Raw genomic sequence first — 26,090 nt, 5'->3', positions numbered from 1 at the left:
TGATTGATACACCTCAGAGATTGGCCCAGAAAATATTTGGGGCCTGAGTAAAAATGGTCACCATAAATAAATGTATAGTCTAAGGAAATTGTCGTTGCCATTTGATGATTTAAAAGTTACCATTTAGGTTTATTGATAGTAAATCTCTGGTTAAAAACTTCTTTCTTTTAACCACATTTTTGGATAGTGGATGCTGTGTGAATTACTTACATGAACAAGGGCCTTATTTTCAGTGAGATACCAGCTAAGCAAGCAGGGCATTCAATTATGATTTTGTTTCTTTATCTAAGTCCTGTGTATTTCTGAATAATCCGTTGTCTGACTCCTAGTCATTGTTCTTTTTAAGTCTTACTGGGGAGTGTGGGGGCGGTGGGAGGGGGCACCTATACAAGTGTCCCCTGAAGGTCTCAAATCCAGAAACTGCTGCCAAAGTTACTTAAAAAAAGATTCCATCTTTAATTATTTTGAATAGACCTTTCCTTATCTGTTGAAATAGTTCTTTTTTGGTGACTCCATAGCCAAGAAAAGAGCAGTAGTAATATGATGCAAAAAGATGTTACCATTCTCTTTTCTTATTGTTTCATTTCAAAGCATTCTTGTGAACTGAAACAAGTTAGGGCTTGAACAAGATGCCAGAACACAAGTGACTCAGCTGAAGTCAATGAAATGCAATTACAAAGTGCAATTCTAAGTTTGGATTGAATTGGAGGGACCATTGAAAAATGCTAATAAGCCTGAAGAAAACAACAAACAATAAGAAAAAACCCCTAAGTATAAAAGGCAGTTTCTCTAAACTCAGTCCTGATACCTGTCCCCCTACTACCCCCACCTCTTGCAGGAGCTCCTCAAAGAGCAACACTTCTTTCTTTCCATCCTAGTTAAAGTACTTGAAGATTCATCTCCATAGTTGAGCAGAAACGATAGAAAAGCTGTCTTTTTTTTTTTTTTAATGTTTATTTCTGAGAGAGACAGAGTGTGAGCAGAGAAGGGGCAGAGAGTGATGGAGACACTGAATCTGAAGAAGGCTCCAGGCTCTGAGCTGTTGGCAGAGAGGCTGACACGGGACTCAAACCCCTGAACCATGAGATCATGACCTGAACCGAAGTGGGATGCTTAGCTGACTGAGCCCCCCAGATGCTGCTGAAAAGCTGTCTTTTTTAAGTAGCTCAGGTGTCACCAATGTATTCAGCTAGAGTGTTTCCTATATTATCCTTCAGAATTGCTCTGAGAAACATACTCTGTAAAAAAAAAAAATACTCTAGCCATATTTCCTCTATAGGTTTTTTTTTTTTTTTTTGAGGCAGCAAGAAGGGATTTCAAGAGTTGTAGTGTTTTGTTTTGTTTTGTTTTTTTCTTTATTCCCAACTTTCTGCATTTCCTTCCCATTGTGCATGATCAGTTTTATCTTCTGTGTTTGTGAGGATGAGCTTCTCTTAAGGGTCAGGAAACTCTGAAAGCATGTCAGCTTAGGATACCTTCTTGGTTTAACGGGGAAGCTGATGAACTAGTTTCCCTGCCCAGTAAAAATACCCTTTAGTCCTGTCTTGAGAGAGGCACATAATGGGGAACGAGGTGGATGGTGTCTTTGAATCAGTTTGGTCCCAGTTGTGTTTGTACACTGAATTGTCAGTGATTTTTATAGCATTTTCCCACCATTGTAACAAGTAAGATGGAAGTGAAGGGTACTAACGCATAAATAAAAGGCAGGGTCTCACCTGCCTGCAGGAACAATTGAAGAGTAGGAGCGAATGGTGTTTAAGCAAATGGTTGGATGATTATATAAATATGAGGGACATTGGGACCAAATCAGGCAACAGTGTTAGTTAGAATGAGTGCTCTTTACTTTTGTCCAAAGGATAATTGTTCATGATAAGTCTAAGCCTTTTCTTTAATATGAAATATATTTCGTATCTGTCATTCATAAGAACGAAGCTCATGTTATGTAAATAGAAGAGAAATGATAGAGAAATATTTTGGCTCTAGCCTGATGGCATTTGTGGAAATAAAAGTGATTTATTGTGAGAAACCTAACCAGATAGCTTATTTCTCACTTTCTTCCCACTGTTAAGTCATTTGCATTTTATTAAGTGTTTAAAAAAAAAAAGATTTGAAGGTCACGATTGTCTTTTTCCCTTGGGTCTTCTCATTTCTGCCATTGCATTCACACAGTAAATGTGTCTGCCTGAAGCATTTCTCCTTATTCTGTCCTTTCTAAACTAATTTCCAAAGACTAGGCTGGGAATTATTAGCAGATTCAGTGGAGACTCCAGCTTTCTCTGTATATATTTACTATAGTCACTAATTTTGCTTGTCGTTCATGTTTTCAACAGGCTATTTTAAATATATAATAAATAGCAGTAATAATAAAGTTCCGCTGATAGTTCAGACGGAAGTTTCAAAAAATTTATTTTACTTTTTTTGTTTGAGCTCCACAAGTCTGTGAAAGTTAACATTTTTACAGCAAGCACTGTGGTTTAGATTGTGTTTCCAGTGACATAACTAGTTAAATGTAAACCAGATGTGCTTTGAAGTTTATTTCCAGGAATGTACAGTGAACTGTTTCAATTCCTGGTTCCATGACATTTGTAACATAAAAACATTGTATTTAAAGAAAAATTAAACCATTGATATTTGTAGCTGTCATTGTGTGTGTTTATAGTTTGGGAGTTCATAATTGCTTAATTTAGAATAGGGATTTCAAAATATATGATAATTGACATTTTGCTTTTTTTAGGAGCTTTTTACAAATGAAATTCATAGGCGAATTATATATAGTTTGTCCTCAGATTAGTTATCTGCTTCTTTTTTTGACTATCTGGTTCCCTCTTCCCGTTGTGTTTTTACTAAAAGAATTGCAGTACTCTGGAATAGATGCTTTCATTTTAAATCTGTGCTATATTTACAAAACCTGCTCTTGTATTTTTCTTTTAAGAGGATTTCTTGCTACAAACAAACTGATTAAAAACAAAAAAAGATGCATTCATATTTCCTCAATTTCTACTTCAAGAATTAAATTAGTACCTAGGTACTTCCTTAGTAATTTAGAAGTAGTAAAGAGGGTATATACCTGTTCTCCACGTTGATTTTTAAATTTGTGTTTCAAGTCCATAGACTTGCAAGTCAACAGTGAGCCCTGGCTTTTCAGGAGCAATTTAATTTATATTTGACTTGGGCATTCAAGAGCAAGCGTTGCAGTCATTTGGTTATTTTTATGTTTTCCTCAACATAGTATTTTATATTTAATTCAAAGAGGTGTTGGGACGCCTGGGTGGCTCAGTCGGTTGGGCGTCCGACTTCGGCTCAGGTCATGATCTCACGGTCATGAGTTCAAGCCCCGCATCGGGCTCTGTGCTGACAGCTCAGAGCCTGGAGCCTGTTTCAGATTCTGTGTCTCCCTCTCTCTCTGCACCTCCCCTGCTCATGCTCTGTCTCTCTCTGTCTCAAAAATAAATAAAAACATAAAAAAAAAAAAAAAAAGAAAAAGGTGTTTAGGAAAAAAAAAGTACCCTGGTGAGCTCAGAAATGCTTGTGGTCAACAACAGCAAAAAATGCCTTGGGGTATGCTGACCTGTTTCACATAATTAACCAAGTACAAAAAAAAAATCTGTATCCTTTCTTTAAATTGAATGGTTGAGTTTATACTGGGAGTCAGTTTTGGGTATTGTTTCTAGTACTTGGACTGAAGCTTGTATTTATTTGTAATTAACTCCTGTTAAACTAATTTTATTGGCTTGACAATTGCTTTAGTTACCACTTGAGAACATGGGTGTGCTTGTTTACTTATGACAGTCAGTAAGGATTGTGTGGATTATGCTATCTGAGTTGATTAATGATTCAAAGCGATTAATGACAGCAAAGGTGTGTTTTAAGCAATTAAAAGTTCTCTTTTTTTATTTTACCAAAATCAGTTTTGTTTTGTTTTGGTTTTGATTTTTTTAAAGTCTGTGCACCAAACGTGTAAATGTAAACAGGCTAAAGAGAGAGGCAGGTAGATGAAGTCTGAAAGAGAATACTCTACTCAGTATTAAAGTTTCATCCCTCGTTTCCTGAGTTTTTTCCAGGAGTTTGGAATGAAAGGCAGCATTGTGATATATTGTCTCTAACACAGGCTTTTTTAATTCTTCTAAAACCTCCCAGAGCCACAAATGACAGAAACAGTCAACCTTTGTTTGTGCCCAGCATATTGTACCCAGGAATATGGTTGTTTTCCATCCATTCAGAATTGAGATTTCCCACAGGACAGTTCTATCTTATTGTGGGGGAAATCAATCCCAATTTGTGTAAAGTGGTAGTGAAAGAGTGACAAGTAACGTACTAAATCCTTTCACAATACTGGGCTGATTCCTGTAGTCCTACTGAGCCCCTAGTCCTGTCTGCGTGTATCCATGCTATAAAATTCATGTCTCCGTTCCCCATTCACTTTATGCCTCCTAGATCCATATTAAAATTGCAACAGCCAAGTTTACCAGACATTCTGGCATAGCATGGCTTGTTGGAATAATATTTTCCAGAAACACATGGCAGTTCTAACAGAATCTTTTCCTCCTGGATTGTAGATATAAATGAATGTGAAAGCAACCCATGTGTCAATGGGGCCTGCAGGAACAACCTTGGATCTTTCAATTGTGAATGTTCTCCTGGCAGCAAACTCAGCTCAACAGGATTGATCTGTATTGGTAAGATTCATACACAGGGCTGGTGTTTCAGCTTCACTGCCAACATAAGTAGAGACCGCAGGCCTTACTGTGGATGAAAACGGAACATGATTACAGGAAGCTAGTAATTAGGAGTTACTTGAGTTGTTTGCTCTCATTATCAGGATCGGAGTAAAACATGATAGCCTAAGCGGGCGGGCTTCTGAATTTTGTTAGCTTCTAAGAAGTGTTCCTGTCAAATGAGTAGATACATTATGCTGTAGATCATGAGCATTTGCATACCACACACAGATTTATGTTTGCTACCCTAGAATGCCTTAGGAACCAAGGCAATCAAATCCCTGCTGCATACTTTTCATAACACGATTCAGAACAATAATGTGATAGAATTTGGTCTCAGTTAATAGGACAAGAATTGGAGGCCTTTAAACAAATAGAGGGAATTTACTATTTTTTCATTTCCCCCATCAATCATAAATGTATAGGCCCAAGGAAGGAAAGATAACGTTTCCTGCTGTTGGAAATTTAAGGAGAAAGATGCTGAAACTTCCAAACTGGTATCTTTTTATAGGTCTCAAAACATTTAAGGTCAGTTTGTGATAATGATGGTAGGATATACTTAAAACAAGATAGTCTGATCTGTTACTGCAAGAAGCAATTCAGCACATGTAATGGGGAAAACTGTCTCACTGTCTGTGGCCCCGTCGGCCAGACATAGGACAGTTCGCAGGGTTAGCTAGTATTCACTTTTAAAGTAAACTAAATATATATATTTCCAGATCGGAAGGTATTTTAGTTTTACACAGTGCCAAGTAATTTGTCAGTTTTTGTTACCTAGCCAGCATGAATTTTCAGTTGAATGTTTGTGAAAGACAATAGTATTTTCAGTAGTATGTCTGATGCTTGTACCATTGAGCTGGATGTTAGAATACCTGTTTGTTACATGAAGAAAAAAGACCTAGTCCAAAATTATCAATGAAAACCTTCCCTTTGGAAACGCCAGCTCTTCAGCTCCCCGTGAGGTACAGCTGGTGAAATTTGAGCCTTGCTTGCTTTCCATATTAGGAAACAGACTGCCATCTGCCTGGGGCACTACTTTTTTTCTTATAGAATTCCTTTGGGGGAGGGGTGGAGTCGGATCCCGGAAAGGCAGAAATATTTTTGCTAGGCCACAGTTGCCAACTGAAATGGAGTCATTTTATTGTGCAAAGGAAATGAAGTCTGCATTAATTAATGTTAATTAATTGTCAGTTAATGTGAATTAATTAATGTCGCAGAAAACTAACCCTGTCTGCCACTTGGGCATCAAAAGTACCTTAGTTTTTGCTTCATCGTAAAGACTTCTCTTATTTTGGCCTTTTCCCTTTCTATTTATTAATGAAAAAGGAACAAAGACTTTTTGCTCCCGAGTCATTATGTTGGACACTAAACACCACCATATTTTTCTCAGCTGGTGTGTTGGGAGTTTTTACGGGACGTGATCAAACTTGAATATCCCAGCCTAGAGCTGCTCGCAAAGAAATTTACTTAATATTTTAAAATTTTAGACATAATTTTATCTGTTTTTTTTTCCATTGAAAACAGAATTCTAGCTTTAAAATGGAAATAGGTTGTAAAACATACATAGAAAAAAATAGGAAAATTTGTAATAGGACCGACAGTGTCTCTAATCAGTGCTCAGTCTGCAAACCGCTTTTTCATTACAGCCAAATGTCTCTGTTTAGAACTGAATAAAAATTCCCTGATACGATTACTAATTTAAAATTAAGTTATAGCATATAGAAACTGGTGAGATACTTAGAATGTTGAGAGATTTAGAGTATATTCTGCAGACTCCCTAAGTGTAAATTAATCGTAAACTGTTCCGTAAACTGCTTGAAAAGACGATTCATTGTATTCTGGTTGAAAACGATTCAGTGTAATAGAACAATACATTTGATTAATCTTTCCTGGATGACACTGCTCAGCCATTGGATGACTCTTTGTGATCCAGACCAATTTCTCTCATCGTTGGCTTATGTCTGTGTGCTGTCCTCAGTGACATGGACATGACAATGACAAGAGCAGTGGTCTCCCTGGTAACAAGTGATCCTTGCTTCTTTCTTATCTTTACTTGTTAGCAGTGCTCTTCTCTCACCCCTTCTCAAGAAGTTTTCGATTTTTGGCCTTCTCTTCTCCTTTCACTTTTCTGACCCTTTTCTCAGTTCCCTGTGTCTTCTGTGTCCTCCTGGCCTCCAGCTTAAAGTGTCACCCTGGTCAGTCCTTGGACCTCCTGACTTCTCTGTCTACACTCACACTTAAATGGCTTCTACATTGACCCTCACATGTTCGTCTCCTTCCTCAACCTCCCCACTAATTCCAGACTTATATTTCCAACTGTCTGCACACTGTCTCCATTTGGATGTCCAATAGATGCTTCAAACTTAACATGGCCAAAACGTAATTGCTATCTTTTGGCTTGGACCTGTGTCTCCCAGAATGACTTCTGTCTCGGCAAATGGCAGTTCCATTTTGCCAGTCAGCAGCCCGCAAAACCTTGGAGTCATCTTTATGCCTTTCTTTGAAACACCCATTGAATTCATCAGCAAATCCTGTTGATTATATTTGACATTTATCCATATTCCAACCTTTTCTCAGCACTGCCTACAACCAACAACCCACCCATCCAAGCCCATATTATTTCTCTTCTTGATTATTACTGTAGCCTCTGTCTTATCTTTGTCTTCTCATTATCTGCCACCCTACAGTCTTAGAGTTGACATTGTAGGTCAGGTCTTCCCTCACGACCTTTGTTAATATAACAGTCTTTTTCCAACGTACACCCTCAAGACTGCTTATCCTGCTTTATTTTTTTCAGAGTTCTCACCCAGCCCCTAACCACACAACTACATAACTACATCTGATGTGTGTATGTGTGTATGTCTATACACACACATAAAAACAATCAGAGCAAGAGAAATGCATCTGTATGTATGGATATGTGTATCAGTGGATTTTGTGACTTTTGAGTGCTGATACCATGCCAGCCAAAAGAAACATGGTGTTACAAAGTGAAGGCTCTGAAATCAGACTGTGTGCGGCTTTGAGTTGTGATGTGGACACTGTACCACCGGGTGACCTTGTGGTAAACTAGCTGACCTCTGCGGGCCTCAGTTTTCTCCTCTGCAAATTGTAGCTACCTTAGAGGCTATTTTCACGTGTAAATAAATGAAGATGGGAAAAGCCCTATAAAAAGCCATTCATTTGAGACCTGATACAGTCTGATGAGAAAGTCTTTTTCATTTGCACACAGTTTTCTACCCAAACTGAATCTTGCAACAAAGAAAGGCACCCCATCCCTTTTTGTGTTACTTATTTTGTTTTCACTTCTGGCCCTGAGGCCTTGGGCAACAGGGTACTTACTCCTACCTTGCTTGCGTTCAGTCGGGACTCTGAAACCACAGTGGCTTCCGAACCTGCAATTTTACTGTAATTCTCTTTCGCTGTCTCCCATTATGCTTTATTTTTATTGTTGTATTTAGCAGTAAAGCTTTACCCGTATTATTAAATGAATTTTAAGGTACATACCATGGGAATATACTTTTTTCTTTATTGTTCTCCGAGGCTGTGTGCCGCAGTAGGCTGTTAAGTTTCTGTCAGACTGTAGTACTCACCTAAGGAGTTTGTCAACTCCTCAGGCTCCTAGGCCGCACACCTGCAGACTTGTGAATCCATATTTGAACAAGAGCCTTGGCAGTGTCACGCACCCTGAACTGAGAGCCACAGTGCTGTAAGGAAGGCTTCGTGTAGGATTTATTTTACCCAACTCCTATTTGCCCCACCAACTTTGCTGGATTCCTTGTCACCATTACAAAATAAGCTATTCAGCAGTCACGTAAGGAAGATCCTCAGTTACGTGTGATATGGAGACAGACTAAAAAGTAAGAGTAGTTACCGCTAGACGGTTGGGTACATGTCCTTTTTATATGGTCCCTTCTTTTTCTTCAAATAGTTGGCCATCAGCATGCATTCTTCTTTAAAGTAGAGTTAAAGCTACATATATAGTATGTCTAGGCAAATGCCTGAAAGAAAAATCCATCAGGTATTAACCCTGATGTGTCTTAGTGGTAGTGTCCTGGGTGATGTTTCTTTTCTTCTTTATCTTGTAATTTTTTAATAAATTATTCATCAAATAATTATCTTCAGTTAGAGAAATACTGGTGTCTCTGATCTAGAATGTAAATAGTGTGTGGTTTGTTTGGTGGGGGATTACAAGAGAAGGAAATCATTTAAGGAATTTTTTTTGGTAAAATCTTAAATATCAGAGCATTTATCATAAGAGATAAATCTTGTGAGTGTTTTTCACACAAGGAATGATCTTAGCGTGGTAATGCACTGTGTTTGTAAATACCAGCATAAAATCTTAGACAACAGTGGCTGCTTGTGGAGTATCACTAGATTTCATTATAAAAATTATCATACCTTATGAGATGTACATGGTATAATACTGGGCTTACGTGTGATATAGTATATTTAAAATACATGTACACATAAATAGGTTTGAAACATACACAGTGAAACGTTTTTAAAATAATGCTCTTGTTAAATACTGTAATAAAAATTGCCTATGTCATATATAACTGAATTGCATTGTCTTCAGAGATGAGAGCTCCCCATTCCTTCCTGTTCCTTTTCAGACAGCCTGAAAGGGACATGTTGGCTCAACATCCAAGACAACCGTTGTGAGGTGAACATTAATGGAGCCACTCTGAAATCCGAATGCTGTGCCACGCTCGGAGCTGCCTGGGGCAGCCCCTGTGAACGGTGTGAACTAGGTAGGGGGCCGTCCAGGGCTCCTTCTGGACTTGTCACAGGAGCTTCTCCTTCACACAGCCAGACACCTGTCTCACTATGTATTTCCATAGTGGGGAAGACCATAAGATCACGACCCTTTTCTGTTATATCTTTTCTGTTGAAATCCGTTCACTTGTTGAAATAGGTACTTGGTTTATCCCTTGACTGTAAGCAGACCTTCTGAGCACCCTCGACAAAGAAGGGAACTAGCTGGAATCTAGCTGCTCAGTGACTGTCAGTATCCGTCAGGATCTGTGTCTGCATGTGCCCAAGTAGAAGATGGCGTCTCTTTGCCTTACATCTTTTTACTTGTCTATTTGTAATTTAGCTGAGGATGTAAAAGCAAGACTGAACTGTAGGAAAACTGTCAGAATCTCAGTGTGGCTCAGCACTGATGGGAATTACCACCGTATGTCACGCACTCTACTGAATTGATCGGAGGGCATCTGGAGCCTTGGCCTCTAAAACCCCAGCTTGTGGTTTTTAGTCAGTTCAACTTAGATTCCGTTATACTGTTTCTTGAACTTAAAACACTTAGGTTTCCTTTTGTAATGAGGTTCTGTTGTTCTCACAGATACAGCTTGCCCAAGAGGCTTTGCCAGGATTAAAGGTGTTTCTTGTGAAGGTGAGTGTATACTTGGACAATACTGTAAGTGTTTAGAGCAGTATGTCACGTTGACGTTCACTTCAGAGATTTATCATTCTTAAAAACCTCAGTACAATAAAAACAATGAATCAACAAATGTTTTGTAATAATACTCTTGGAAAACAGCTTAGAGTTCCCCCATTTCTCCTCTTTTATGCTGGTGGGTAAATTTTCATGGGGACACTGTTAGGTGTCAAGGCACAAAACAGCTGGGAAGGGAGTGTGTCTGGGCTGTTTTATGGATGGGCAAGGCCGTGGTCATTTTCACACCTGGTGCCTAGGAAACCCAGTGGTTGCACTGTGAAATATTTCTGTTCAGGCCAAGTAATAATCCACATTGTGTTGCAGATTGAATCTGCTATATGGGAAGACTACACCTGCTTTTTCTATTTCTAACATCTTTTATCCCTCTGCTTGCTTCATTTCCCTGCAGACGTTAACGAGTGTGAGGTATTTCCTGGCGTTTGTCCAAATGGACGCTGTGTCAATAGCAAAGGATCTTTTCATTGTGAGTGCCCTGAAGGCCTTACGTTGGATGGAACTGGCCGTGTGTGTCTGGGTAAGACTCACATCCTCATGGATTTTATGCATGAAACCAGCGATGAATTTTTCTTATTTCTTGGGCATTGACCAATTCAAAACCATTGGGTCTATATAGCTGGAAACAGACTTAAGTGGGATATTTGGAAGGAAAATCACTAGACGTTATTTTTAAAGTGACTGTATTTAAGTGACATGGTTCCTGTATAATACAGAAAGTTGGTACTGCTCAACAATTATCTCAAAAGTCAGTTTCTTTAATCAGGTATTTCGGGCAGGGTCAGTCTTTCACATTGGCCAATGGAGTAAGAAAACTATCTATGTTTTGAACATAAAAGAAAAATTGGAGACTAGTGTTTGGAGTCAACGTTTATCAGGTCATTGAAGTTACACTCTTAGAGAAGACAGTGAGGAAGCCCTGGGTAAGGTTATTGTTTCTTTTTTTTTTTTTTAAATGTTTTTATTTATTTTTGAGACAGAGAGAGACAGAGCATGAGCAGGGGAGGGGCAGAGAGAGAGGGAGACACAGAATCCGAAGCAGGCTCCAGGCTCTGAGCTGTCAGCACAGAGCCCGACATGGGGCTCGAACTCACGGACTGTGAGATCATGACCTGAGCCGCAGTCAGACGCTTAACCGGCTGAGCCAACCAGGCGCCCCTATTGTTTCTTTTTAAAAACATTGCCAGATAGGGCAGCTGGGTGGTACAGTCAGTTGAGCAACTGACCCTTGATCTTGGCTCAGCTCATAATCTTACGGTTTGTGAGTTCGTCCCACATCGGGCTCTGCAGGGACTCTCGGAGCATGCTTGGGATTCTCTCTTCCTGTCTCTCTGCTGCTCCCCCACTTATGCTCTCTCTCTCTCTCTCTCTCTCTCAAAATAAATAAACTTAATTAAAAAAAAAAATTGCCTGATCCTAGTCCTTCCTTTACCACCTGAGAGTTTAAATTTTCCTAATGCTTTATTTTCTAAAAATCTAAAATGAGGAAGCTCTTTCTTTCAACATCATTAGTACAGAAATACATAATTGACCTTATCATTATCAATGTCATTTTGCCTGAATCAGAGTTTGATTAATGAAAAAGAAACTTTTCTTAATCTTGTATTGTATCTAAGCAGTTTTTATTTAATTATGGGATTCCCCAACATGCTATAGAACAGTAAGTTTTTCTTTTCTTTTTTTTTTTTTTTTTTTGCTGCCCCACCCGCCCCAGTTTTTATTTTCTAAAATAACTTTTTATTCATAGGCTTATAGGTTTATATAAGCTTATATAAGTTTGTAAGTTTTTATTTATAGGTTTATATTTGTAATTTAAGCTTGTACACAACACATAGGCATTGATAGTGTTATAGTCAGATATCTTTAAGGTATTTATTTATTTATATTTTATTTTTTTAAATTTTATTTTAGAAAGAGAACAAGCAAGTGGGGGAGGGCAAAAGGGGGGAAAGAGAGAGAGAGAGAAAGGAACAGAGAATCTTAAGCAGGCTCCACACTTAGTGCGGAACCAACGTGGGGCTTGATCTCATGACCTTGGAATCATGACCTGAACTGAAATCAAGAGGAGGAAGCTCAACTGACTGAGCCACGCAGGTGCCCCTAAGGTATTTAAATGTATCGGTGATTTTTTAAGTTAGTAGTAAAAACTGTTTGCAACATCATACAGATTAGTTATTATAATTGACACGGATTTCATTTTAAGTTAATTTTAATAGTATATTTAAATTAGGCTACAAAGTATGACTATAAAATCATATGGAACTGGTTAGAAATGATAATATCCAAAGTCCAATAATAAAGGAAAATTCTTTTCAGATTTTTATTGTTAAATTATCTAACAAAGTATCTTTTGAAGATGCCAAATAACAGTATCAATATTGGTCGAATGACTAATATATCAAATTGCTTTCAGTAACCAAAGAATTCTATACCTGAAGAGATATATTAGTAATTGTAAATTATCACTCAACAAAGTATGTTCCCAATAATATTATTCAAATTCAAACCTTTTATAATATTCTAAAAGGATGCATTGAAGTCTTCATTCTCGCACTTGGGTTAAATGTTTTTGGCACTACTTGAACTATTGTACAAAAATGCACTGTGGCTCCGGACATGAGGAAGTTTCAAGAAGAGACTAACATTTGAAAATGTAAAATATCCTGAGAACAAAAGTAGAGGAAAACCACTTTGATAGAAACTGATCTAAATCAGGGTTCCAAATTCGAATACTTTCAGGGGCTAGGCGGGTAACTTCAATGAGTGAGGTGATAATAGGAGTCTTGAGGACTGCTGCAAACTCTAGATAGAGAGCATATACTATCCCAAAGTTTCCAAATGCATATTCTAATTTCTCTGCCAGTCAGTAAAAACATTCCCAGGCCAGATGTGGCCAATGTACAGTGTTTTGATTCCTGAGGCAGATATTGATATGGATCTGTGTAGCAAAGACACAGGATTACTCTGCCAGCCTCTCATAACTTTTCACATATTAAGTTCAAATGCTTTTTATTTATTTTATTTTATTTTTTTTAGCTAATCTTGCTTCTTGAGCAAATTACTTCAATGACGTCAGAAACAGTTTGACTCAGTCCATAGTTCTCAGGGTACCTAAATAAAACTTACATATCTTGTTAAGATCCTTACTGCCCTGGCAACAGTATTAGATGGGGTTGGCTGTGACTGAGAACAGTCCCTGGATGCCTGGAGGTCATGAGACTTCATGGATTACTGTTGTACCTCACACTACCAGAGAGCATGGCTTTGGAATTGGTGTTGGTGAGGATATAGAAGTCAGAATCCCCTACTGTGAATACCTATAGTCAGTCTACCAACTCAAAATGAAAATTTACTACAGTGATTTATTTCTTTAAAAATAGGACTTTGTAATTACCATCCTTGGAAATATTTGTAACTATAAGCTAAAGGAGGTTGCTAAAGTTTATGGTGCCTTTGCTTGAGCACTTGAAAGACCCAGTATTGACAGGAACTAAAATAGTAAACATATTTATTTCTTTATATTTATATTTCCATTAGGGATCTCTTATTCTCTGTTAAACAGTTGTGAGGTTTAGGAAAGGATTTGATACCTTGAAATGCCAATATCAAATAAAACATACTATGTGATTAAGGAAAACCTTTTTGATCTCATTATCCATATTTAGCCAAGTATCCATTATCCATAGAGCCAAATGTTTGACTGTAGTTTGGCCAACAACTCTGTTGACTAATAGATAAATGTGTGATTTACACACCATGCTAATTTATCTTATCTTATGACTCTTGATTGATCTAAGGTCCTGGTATGTTTCAAGATTAAAGGGAAAATTTGACATTTAAGCAAATAATTTGGCCCTTACTAGGGCAGATTTACATAATGCAGGACAAAAACCATGATGCAAAAGGTAAATTTGACCAGAAAAAAAAACAAACTTGAAATGCAAAAATACTCTTTTTCCTTTGTAAAGCTGTTATAGTACTTGTCCCAAATTGGCACATAGGTACGGTTGATCATTTGTTGTTTCTGATTAGGACATGACAGCTGGTCACAAGCCACTGTAAGCAATTTAGTGAACAAGAAGAATGTGTCATTCAAATTATCTTATTCTTTCTCAAATGAGCAATACAAAAAAGGGATCATGGGTGATGATATGAAGGAGTCATGTCACAAGGGAACCTTTTCTTCCTGAAAAACCCACCTTTGTTCTCTTTAAATGACTATCCATTACGAAGTCCATTCCAGGAGGTCGGGGACCCTGTCTCTCATCCATGATTGTATCTCCAGAGCTTGGCATCATGCCAGGTGCCAAGCAAAAACTCAGTTTATGAACCATCAATGAATGTGACACCTTAGTCTCAAACTGTGATTTCATTTGCCATGTAGACATCCGCATGGAGCAGTGTTACTTGAAGTGGGATGAAGATGAGTGTGTCCATCCTGTTCCTGGAAAGTTCCGCATGGATGCCTGCTGCTGTGCAGTTGGTGCAGCTTGGGGCACCGAGTGTGAGGAATGCCCCAAACCTGGCACCAAGGAGTATGAGACCCTGTGCCCCCGGGGGCCCGGCTTTGCCAACAGAGGGGACGTTCTTACGGGGCGGCCATTTTACAAAGGTAACCGTCAGGGTCACGTTGATCTTCCTACACTTGAAGCCCACCTCCCGCATTCTCTCAGAATTGGTTTTGCTTTAAGCATATGATTTGCCACTTCATTTTCTTTGTTAAACGTGATCTGTGGCCTGCCTTATGGCCCCAGAATATAAATCACCTATATAGGCTGGTATTGAAGATGTAAAACATGCCACTAATCTCACATTTCCTACATCTCTGCACACGCACCTCTGCTGTCCTTAGCACAGCCTGACTAGATGGGGCCCTGGTGTAGTGAAATGTTCCCTATCCCCCCTAAACCTTACCAGACAATTGGTCAGAAAGGAAGAGGTCAGAACTCTTCAAATGCAGAATCTTTTTCACTTTTGAAATGTTCTGTGTGGCATCCACGTGATCGCCAAAAATTTTGAGCCCTCTTTTTTTAGTTGGGTACGTTACTTTCCATTGTGATAGATTTTCAGCTTTAACCGGTGAACCCGTTCTTTAGGTATCAGCCGGCTCAACATTCCTGCTTTGTCCTGCTTTTAGATATCAATGAATGCAAAGCTTTTCCTGGGATGTGCACCTATGGAAAGTGCAGAAATACCATTGGGAGTTTCAAGTGCCGTTGTAACAGTGGCTTTGCTCTGGACGTGGAGGAAAGAAACTGCACAGGTGAGTCTGCTCTTGTGTTGTATTTGGCAAACCCTTGCTCTCTTTCTTTTGCTCGGTTGGAAAGTCCTGCCTTCAAAAGTCCATGTTGTGTTTTTTGTTTTTTTCCCTCTGCTCTTAAATCACTTCTCCAAACAAGGTCTTGTAAGAGCTACACAGTAAGTAGCATGAAAACGCTATTTTGTCTTACCTCAAGAAAAACATAAAAATTTGATTTTCAGAATAATGAAGACTCAAAACTGTAGCAATCAACAATTGTATAAATGATATGTAGTATCTATTTAAAAATGTTAACGTTTTTAATAGAGCTGTTGTAACTTATTTTCCTCATCTTTAAAGAGTTTTCTTAGTAATTACTATCCAGTCACCATCCCTATCCCTATTGATATCTGCTCCCTTTAGTTTGAAAAGATGAGAAAATCCAAATTTTTCTATCACATTAAATAAATTATTCCAAACTCTTGAAATAGACGTCCAAACTCTTATTTTCAAAAGCCTCTTTATTCATATTCTCCTTGGAATGTTTCCTTCTCTGCTGTTCTCACCCTTGTCACTGCTTCATGATCTCCACTGAAACGTGCTTCTGACTCCTTCCTCACTTCCTGTTGCATAAGGTACTGGAGTCCCTAAGTCCCCACCCCACCTAGACCACCCTGGCGCATTTCCCAACTGTCTGCCTCCCCTGCTGCCCAGCTCCTCACCCGCACGTGGTTTTCCTGCTTGGTGCTCAGGTGGCTGGTCTGTGGAGACCTGCCTGTACCTCACGCATCTGCCTTCAACAGGTCTCAGTGATGCTGTTCATCTCTCATGCCTCTGAGTCTCTGCTCTACTTCTTTTTTTTTTAAGTTTATTTATTTATTTTTGAGAGGGAAAGAGAGAGAGAGAGAAAGGTAGAGAGGAAGGGGCAGAAAGAGAAGGAGAGAGAGAATCCCAAGCCGGCTTTGTGCTGTCAGCACAGAGCCTGACGTGGGGCTGGATCCCACCACCTTGAGGTCATGACCTGAGCTGAAATTAAGAGTCGGATGCTTCACCGACCAGCCCCTCTCTGCTCCACTTCTGAACCTCTTCTGGTCCACACCCTCTCTCAGATGCCTGCTCACTGCCTTTCTTCTCCCTGGACATCCACTCCTGTGGCCAGAACCCTTCCTGCAGGCACCTCTCTGTGGAAGTGACATTGCCTCTTCCACACTTTTCCACTCCTCCCTGTTCCTTCCCCTCCGCTGCTCCTGCTCCAGCCCTGGTCAGCAGCCTCCCCCACTCTCTGCAGTGAATTGCCCTCTTTCCTTTTGCTTTCCCTGGACCTGAGAACAATCACGCCATTTCCCCTGCCATCTTTTCTCTCATGCTGCCACCCTGTGTCCCAGCGTTTCTCTCTCACGTCTCTCTCCCGAAGAGCCCATGTAATTTTGACTTTTGCTGTCCCTCATTCAGGCACATGTACGTTCTCTCACGAAACACCTTCGTGGAGTTGAAAAAATCTCTTTCTGTTGGTGCATATTCTCCATGACCTCTTTGCTTGGCTGCATCCCTTCCTTGATTTTCTTCTGTCTTGGTCTCCATTGTACCTCCCCGTCTTGATCATCCTCCTGTGCCTATGACAATTCTCCTTGCCCTTGCCAATTTCTAGAGTCCTCTGCCTCTCACAGCTGCACCTGCACCATGCCTGTGCAGACGGGCTCTGCCGAGCTGTCTCTACCGTGTGAGCACTGTCCTCTGTGCTGGCTGAGTGCCATGCCACACGTACACCTGCCGTCCTGCAGCCCCTCTTCTCTTCAGCCCCCTTTTGTCCCTCCCCCACCCCCCTCTCCCTCGGGGCTTCCTCGCATGTGGCAATAGCATCACTTCACTCAGAATGGAGGCCTCAGACTTAATTTTGACCTCTCCCTATGTTGGACAAGGGAAGAAGTTACATGTAATCTTCCATCACAGGAGTTGCTTCAAGACTTTCTACAAGACTATTGCAGGCGCAGGCCCAGCTCTCGGGAAACAGAGAGCCCAAGTTGCTCTTGGGCTCAGCATCTAGGGGAGGGAGGAGAAGAATGCAGGAGTGAGAAGCAGGGGCTGCTGGGCGGCCATCAGGCCCCGCGTGGTCCTCTGCCCATTCCACAGGAAGCGCTGTACCTAGGCTGGGCCATCAGAACTGTCATGGCTTAGGGCAGAGGGGCTAGGCGTTTATGGACCTGTGTGGTCAGTCTTTGGATACATCTGCCCAGAGAAAAGGGTGTGACTGCAAGGAAGGGTCCTCTTAGCTAAGGCATTTCCTAAAGATAGTTTACATCTCAGGACTTTGTGCCCCCTGCACCCCCAGGAGTAGAAGGGAAGAGGTGAATAGTAAGTCCTTCCTTCCTGAAGGGGGAACCGGGCAACACCTGGCAGTATTCACTGCATGGCAGATTTTTCCGTCATCTTCCATCCCATTGATTGTCCAGTCTGATCTTTCATGTTCAACAATGACCATGTGTTACTCCCCACAAAGCAACTTTCAGCGACTCCCATGATCTGAAACCTGGGTAAAGACCATATTTTTCCTGTTCTGACTCCCCTTCTTTTTGGTGTGACATTAGCCCAGTCTTACTGAAACTCACCTTCTTTAACTGTGTGAGAAACGGGTTTGTTGGTCACACTGCAGTGTGGTGGTGTATAATGTGAAGGGACAGTGGGACATTGTTGGTTGCCATTCTTCACGGCATATAAAGCCCATCTTCTTGGGGCACCTGGGTGGCTCAGTTGGTTGAGCATCTGACTTCAGCCCAGGTCATGATCCTGCAGTTCATGGGTTCGAACCTGATGTCGGGCTCTGTGCTGATAGATCAGAGCCTGGAGCCTGCTTCACATTCTGTGTATCCCTCTCTCTCTGTCCCTCCCCAGCTCTGTCTCTCTATCTCCCAAAAAAAACATTTAAAAAAATTTTTTTAACCCCATCTTCTTTTGGCATCCTCAGTAATCACACCTGTCCTCCCTGTCCTTGTGTTAATTTTTAACCTCTTTGATCCCGCCACTCTCAAATGCATTATTTTTCTTCACCGGTGCACTTTCTCTCTTTTCTTTCCATTGATGTCACTTCTTTAAGGTTAGAATTTCTATACAAGCTTCAAGGATGAGAATTTCTATACAAGCTTCAAAGCCACCTCCCCCAAAATACCAATTTTTAGCAGAGAACATAGATACAGTGCTCTGTATAATTCTCATGAGACAGGCCCTGTTCTCAGCACTCGGCAAACAGTGATTCACTTAATCCTCCCAGGGGGGTTGTGCTCTACTCCCCATTTTACAGCGATGGAGATTGAGGCACAGAGAAATGAAATGATTTTCCCAAGCCTCTTCATCTGGTAGGTGATAAAACTAGCACTGGTACCCAGGTATCTGGTTCTGGAGTCCACACTCTACACCACTGTCCAGCTCTTATCACATCACAGCTGCCAAAACATGTCCCTCCTCTGCCGACAAGTTTATTCCATGTTTTTCATGTGGTTCTAGCTATCAGTTTCTAGATCCTGATAGATTGTAAGAGAATTAAGATGCACATCGTTAACTGTCTAATTGAATCACTGAATTTTGTGAAGAATTTTGTTTAAGGAGCATCTGGGTGGCTCAGTCAGTTAAGCTTCTGACTCCTTGATTTCGGCTCAGGTCATGATCTCACAGTTCCTGAGTTGGAGCCCCACATAGGGCTCTGCGCTGAACCTCCCTCTCTTTCTGCCCCTCCCCTGCTTTCGTTCTGTCCCTCTCTCTCTCTCTCTCAAAATAAAACTTAAAAAAAAGAATTTTGTTTACAAGGAAGTACTTATGTATTTTTTTCAGTGTTGCCTGCAATTAGGGAAATAGAGAAAGCCCCAGTGCCGAGAGAAAGCATCTGACTTTCTGAGACTGAGACACCCCCGAGAGAGCATGTACAAATTATCACTGGTAAATCTTGTGATAGAAAAGCTTCAGAATTAAAATTCCTCCAAGTAGATGCCAGCAAAAGCATTTTTTCCTAAAAACATACTTGTGACCAAAAAATTTTTAAGTACGTCATGTTTTCTCAATTATATTTTATAGACATGACTTCTCTATTAAAAAATGTCAGTGATAGGCATGGGATATTTCTCAGAAAATCTTTTTGATCATGTAAACACCGCTGTTGAAGATTCTTACTGTAGTATGTAAAGAGCAACAAACACAAATATATTTTATTTTTATTTTGAAAAGTGTATCATTTGCCTCTTCACATCTGAATGTAACCAAAAAACATATGCTGGGGCATAGTTCACGGCCCTGCCATGTGTGTGCGCTCTCTGGCTCAAGGTTCGTTGGCCACGTCTGCCTCGGAGGCTGGCTGGGTGCTCTGTGGTCGCCAGCCACCCCTGCTCACAGGCAGCAGCCCCAACATACTTCCACCACGGTGGGCAAGGGCTAGTGTCTCAGAACCGTCACACTGTCACTTGGCACCCGGGACTTCAGTCCAGGTGCCCACTGCTTCCTCACGTGCCGCCTGCCTTCTCTGGCTCATACTGCTCGTACTGTTAACCGCATCCAAGCCACAAAGAGAAATCCCCAGTTCCAGAGTTCTCACAGGCAAAGAGGCACCACCTGCCTGTTGGCTGTGACAGTTTTGACAGTTGGGGAAAGGAATGTGCCTAAGACCCTGTTGGCTGCTAACGGACCTCCTGCAAACATACCCGCGTACTGCAGCCCCTGACTTCTCCAGCCTCTCTAATGTGCCACACCTTCCCTGGGAAGGCTGCACCTGTCTCCCTGTTCTTGAATACCTGCTCATCTCCTGCAATTATTTTTTAATTTCTTTTAACCCCTGTGCATTAGACATTGATGAGTGCAGGATTTCTCCCGACCTCTGTGGAAGTGGAATCTGTGTCAACACGCCTGGCAGCTTTGAGTGTGAGTGTTTCGAAGGCTACGAAAGTGGGTTCATGATGATGAAGAACTGCATGGGTAAGTGTGCCTAAGTTCTTCGCCCTGCAGTCTTGAAACCAGATAGCTCGACCTTGGCTGGGCTCAGAGCTGCTAACAGCGCACTTGGCAAGGGGCTGTGGTGAGAGAGAGAACAGATTTAAATGTCAGACAGGAAATCTGCTCCTAGATAACTCTTGGGGAGCCCCAACCTCTTGGCGCCTTAGCGGCAGTGAGACTGGGTTCTGTTTATTCATAGAATCTAAAACCAACACAGACTAACTGCTCACAAGGGATTCATTTAACACACATGACGCTGCGTGGTGACCCCAGGTTTATATTCAGCCACGCAAATCCCGTGTTATTTTCTTTGTTTGTGTGTTATTACAAACTCCCTTGGTACCGCCTACCTTTTGGTCCGCTGTTTAATATTGCGTGACTCACGGGACTCCCCCACACGGGACGCAGAAGGTGATCAGCCTATGATTTTTCTTTTAGTTTTATTACTGATAATGGATGGCGACGTACAGTATCTGGAGTTTAGGGTGATATGAAACAAATTGTTTATCTTTTATGAGCATGCTTGCTTCATACAAGTAAGTTCGTTGATAACTCGCTCTTTAAGAATAAAACTTAACCATTTACTTACTGGTAGTAGAAAAAGTGAGGGGAGCATTACCGCATCTCCTCTTAAAGCCGTGTCTTATTACATTTGAGTCACACTTAACTCGAATAATAATTCTTTTTCTCCCATGCTGTGTGCGCGACTGTTTTTCCCTCAGAGTTCTTTAATGGATCTCACGTTTTTACCTTTCAGACATTGACGAATGTGAACGTAACCCTCTCCTTTGTAGGGGTGGCACCTGTGTGAACACGGAGGGCAGCTTTCAGTGTGACTGCCCACTGGGACACGAGCTGTCACCGTCACGTGAGGACTGTGTGGGTGAGTCTGTCTCCACAAGCACATAAGCCAACCCAGCTCACTTGGTACTAAGATAGTAAAGATCAGGGGTCAAGTCTAACGCGTTGTCTGCGGCACGTGAAATCTTAGCTGGTTAAAAGTTGAAACTTCAGAGCCCCTCCATTGTATCCTTAGAGAGCGCCTCAGTGACACAGTCAAAGAGGCCAGCGTTGTCCTGGTTACCCCCGTTTTCATTATAAGTGCACTTGGAAGTATCTTGCGCGAGGGACCCCGTGGAAGGCCACGTAATTGCCTCCTCCAGGGAGGACAAAATAGCAAAGCGGTTGTCGGAAGGGCCTCTCCCTGGTTGTTCACCTGTGCATCCACCTGTCGTCCAGTCAGCAGGGTCCGCCCCCCATGTCTGTCGTCATGGCGTCTGCTCCTGTGTGTGTGTGTGAACACAAGAGCTCTCTCCTCCCCGTCTTCTCACAGAAAGCTGAGGGGCAGGGGTGATGTGAGAATGCCAGTGGCTGGTCTTGGAGCTTTCCAGCCTACTGCTTTTTTTTTGAGTATACAGAGGCCTCTGGGCTTACCGGGCTATAGATACTGGCTTTAAAACCTTCATGTAGCCAGGAAGCATTTTCTTCACCAAAAATCTTTCTTGCAAGTATAAGCAAATAAAATGGCTTAAAACAGACCAGACTGCACAGCCCCATTTCAAAACGTAATTTGAGCACATCTTTCCTGTACACATTTATTCATTTATAAATCATATATGCATCACTTTGCTAATATGGTAGGTGAATCTTAAATCATACACTAAACAGACATTTTTATTTACATTTACAGGTGAATGTAAAAAGTTAAAAAAAAATTTTTAATGTTTATTTATTTTTGAGAGAGACATAGAATGTGAGTGGGTTAGGGGCAGAGAGAGAGGGAGACACAGAATCCAAAGCAGGCTCCAGGCCCTTAGCTGTCGGCACAGAGCCCGATGCGGGGCTAGAACTCCCAGTGTGAGATCATGACCCGAGCTGAAGTCGGACACTTAACCGACTAAGCCACCCAGGCGCCCCAAGAATTTAAAAAGTTTTAAATATTTTTATTTCATTTTAATGGTGGTACTAAAATTTTTTAAAACATGATTATGGAATATTTGTTCATCATTGTGATGCAGTGAATCAGACATCTGTTTCTATGTTCAGTTTATTTTATTAGTTTTTGTGGATCCTATAGCTGGAAAAAGTACCCCTCAAGGGAATATTGTATAATATAAGATGCATATTTTTGCACACTTAATAAAACATGCATTTAATGATCATAGATTTAAATCCATATGTCACATAGTCTTCTTGGTGATTTTGAGAATTTGGAATGAAGGTCTTGTTTTACCTCACTGTATTGTCATTATTTTTACCTTATATTGTGTGTCACAAGCAGTTTGTATGAGGAAATCTTCCATTCTATCATTTTTCTTGCTGTTCTCTTACAACTGCATTAATAGTAGTACTTTATTCCACAGACGTTTGCAGAAGTTTTTATTAGGCACCTGTGTTTCCTATAAGGGTTAGTTTATTTTAAAGTAGGTGATACAGATCCACCTCTGAAGGCACACTAAACACACAAACTAGTGAGGGCCCTGGTATCAGCCCCTGTGACTTGTGGGATCAGCCATCTTCCCTCGGGATACTTGACGTCATTGAGGCTCCTCTTGGCCATCTAATAAAGAGCAGGTGAGCATGCCAGTGTAAATTCGTATATTAAATATTAGTAACTTTTATGTCTGGCATGTGCTAAATGTACATGGTCCAACATTCACTATCCACATGTGGCCACTTAAATTTAATTAAAATTTGGTAACATGAAAAATTCAATTCCTGGTGCACCCGGCTGGCTCAATCAGTTTTGGTCTTGGGGTCGTGAGTTCAAGCCCCACAGGGGGCAAAGAGCTTACTTTTAAAAAATTAAATTAAAATTAAATTGAAAAAATGAATTTCATTCATTCTGTTCGTGTTTGAAATGCTCTATAGCAGATACATATTGGGATAGCAGAGATACAGAGTTTTACTTATAGTACAGTTTTAGATAGAAATAATAGAAATGTAGATTCCAGCATCTTCTTTGAACACCCCAGGAAATCATCTTACTTCCCCCTGAAGAACACAAACCCCATGGGGTGCCTGGGTGGTTCAGTGGGTTGGGCATTTGACTTCAGCTCAGGTCATGATCTCACAGTTCGTGAGTTCGAACCCTGAATCAGGCTCTGTGCTGACAGCTCAGAGCCTGGAGCCTGCTTCAGATCCTCTGCCTCCTCCTCTCTCTGCCCTTCCCCCACTCATTCTCCCTCTCTCTCTCTCTGTCTCTCTCTCTCTACCTCTCTCTTTCTTTTTCTCTCTCTCTCTCAAAAATAAATAAACATTGGGACACCTGGGTGGCTCACCCAGTTGAGCATCTGACTTTGGCTCAGATCACAATTTCACAGCTGATGGGTTCGAGCCCAGCATAGGACTCTGGGCTGACAGCTCAGAGCCTGGAGCCTGCTTCAGATTCTGTGTCCTTCTCTTGCTCTGCTCCTCCCCTGCTCACACAGACACTCTCTCTCACTCTCTCTCTCTCTCTCTCTCTCTCTCTCTCTCTCTCTCTCAAGAATAAACATTAAGAAAAATTAAAAAAATAAATAAACATTAAAAAAATTTTAAATAAAAATTACAACAACAAAAAAAGAACACACACCCCTTTGGAGACCGATGCTTCCATGCAACATTTCTTGATACTTTTAAGTGATGTGGTTATTGCAAAAACATTAATTCTGTGTATCTTTTTACAGATATAAATGAATGCTCCCTGAGTGACAATCTCTGTAGAAATGGAAAGTGTGTGAACATGATTGGAACCTATCAGTGTTCCTGTAACCCCGGGTACCAGGCCACACCAGACCGACAGGGCTGTACAGGTGCGGGTCAGCCAAGTGGGTCTGGAACTTGTATTTTCCAAATCAGCCTAGGACAGCTTCTGGCACTGAATATATTGTAATGAAGCCAGTGGAAGTTCTATGTCCTAAACGTGAATCTAAGCATGGGGACCGGTCTGTAAGATGCCATTGTCTTTATGGCTTTGCAGAGGAATCCCTGGTTTTATCACAGAAAACACCGTAAATTCCATAGCTACAATATTTCTGAGTTCTTTAATCTTAGGCTACTGGGGCTAAAGGCCAAATGGAATGATGTCCGAAAGGAAGTAGAAAGAGCTAAGAAAGACCAATGGTAAAACAATAAACCCAACACAGTAATGGGGAGAAAACTCCAAAGCCATTTAAGCATTATCTGTTTAAAGAAAAGAAGAAAAATTCCCTTTTTTTTCTTTCTTTTTTTTTGTTTAAGGAAGTAGACTTGACAGAGTAATGTGGTTGCAATGTTGTTTTCACAGATATTGACGAATGTATGATCATGAATGGAGGCTGTGACACCCGGTGCACTAATTCAGAAGGCAGCTATGAGTGCAGCTGCAGCGAGGGGTATGCCCTGATGCCAGATGGGAGGTCCTGCGCAGGTACAGAAAGGAAAATATGCAGGCTTTGTACAGCTCATTGATTTTATCTTAACAAATCTCACTCCAGGCACTTTGACTGGATCTGGATGGGGAAAAAAACATATATGCGAGCTTAATAAAAGTCTTTCTTGTTTTTATTTAATCCCAATTTTCTGTCATCAGATATTGATGAATGTGAAAATAATCCTGATATCTGTGATGGGGGGCAGTGTACCAACATTCCTGGAGAGTATCGCTGTCTCTGCTATGATGGCTTCATGGCTTCAATGGACATGAAAACATGCATTGGTGGGTACCATAAAAATGGGATAAATCCCATGCACACATTTGCACGCACACACATGCACATTTATGCACACACAAACACGTCAGGGAACAGTTTTTTCGGTTATTTTAAAATTCAAGCCACCATATTTACAAGATGCGAAAGCTGAAATGGAAGAACTATTTGGAAATAATTTTAGAAAATAATACTGTGTCTTGCACATAGATTACATTTTAGCTTTTATCTCTTTATTTCACTATTACGCTCTTCAGTATAAAAGAGAGCTTTTGAATTCCTCGGATGAAAAAATACTAACCGAAGTACTGAAAATACGTTTTCTAGATGTGAATGAGTGTGAGTTGAACTCAAACATCTGCATGTTTGGGGAGTGTGAGAACACCAAGGGATCCTTCATTTGCCACTGTCAGCTGGGTTATTCCGTGAAGAAGGGGACCACAGGATGCACAGGTAGGTCTCAAACTTATACCCTCTTGTGCTCTGGCTCCTCCTGTTTCAGAGGCCAGCTTGACCTTCATTTGTCCCTTTGCCTCATTTGGACCATGACGGCACCAGGTCATGACTGGGTCATGAGCACCTGCCCCAGGGCATGTGTGATGATGGGTTTGTGTCCTCTCTGGTCACACACGAAGTGGGGGTGTGGGCCTGCATTCTAGTCCCGAGCATCGCCCACATGGCTGTTTGCTCTTGCAGCATCATTCAGTTTCGTAGGAGGAGTGTGGCCCAGACACTTGTCAGGACATAGCACCACGGACCATCCCAGTCGCTTGTTTTTGCAATTCTTCTAACTGGACAAAAATTCATGTGGATTTCTGGTTACACCCTTTTCCTTCCTTCCTTCTGCACCATCCTTTCCTCTCTTTTTACCTCTTCTCTTTGTTTGCTTTTGCCCTCTCTTCCCTTAGCCCCAGTTGACTTTCCCTCTTCTCTTTTCACTTTCTGTCTTTGCTCACCTCATGCACTTTATCTCTTGCTTCCTTTCTCTGTGAAATATGTTTTGGCCTTCTGCATAAAATGGGCGAGGAAGTCCCAAG

General features: G+C 41.0%; 1 protein-coding gene across 1 annotated transcript in view; it reads left to right on the top strand.

Moving 5' to 3' along the window:
* The window catches only part of FBN2 (fibrillin 2), a 257,434-nt gene that overhangs the window by 163,548 nt on the left and 67,796 nt on the right, over positions 1-26,090 (top strand). The window contains exons 20-31 of the mRNA XM_049648459.1: positions 4,557-4,676; positions 9,332-9,469; positions 10,063-10,113; positions 10,568-10,693; positions 14,558-14,785; positions 15,311-15,436; positions 20,237-20,365; positions 21,141-21,266; positions 24,052-24,177; positions 24,651-24,773; positions 24,936-25,061; positions 25,381-25,506. Coding sequence (XP_049504416.1) covers positions 4,557-4,676; positions 9,332-9,469; positions 10,063-10,113; positions 10,568-10,693; positions 14,558-14,785; positions 15,311-15,436; positions 20,237-20,365; positions 21,141-21,266; positions 24,052-24,177; positions 24,651-24,773; positions 24,936-25,061; positions 25,381-25,506 — 1,545 coding nt within the window. The remainder of the gene's footprint in view (positions 1-4,556; positions 4,677-9,331; positions 9,470-10,062; positions 10,114-10,567; positions 10,694-14,557; positions 14,786-15,310; positions 15,437-20,236; positions 20,366-21,140; positions 21,267-24,051; positions 24,178-24,650; positions 24,774-24,935; positions 25,062-25,380; positions 25,507-26,090) is intronic.

This window comes from Panthera uncia (assembly GCF_023721935.1).
Source record: "Panthera uncia isolate 11264 chromosome A1 unlocalized genomic scaffold, Puncia_PCG_1.0 HiC_scaffold_17, whole genome shotgun sequence".
Taxonomy (NCBI): domain Eukaryota; kingdom Metazoa; phylum Chordata; class Mammalia; order Carnivora; family Felidae; genus Panthera; species Panthera uncia.
This window is presented reverse-complemented; position numbering and strand designations above follow the sequence as displayed.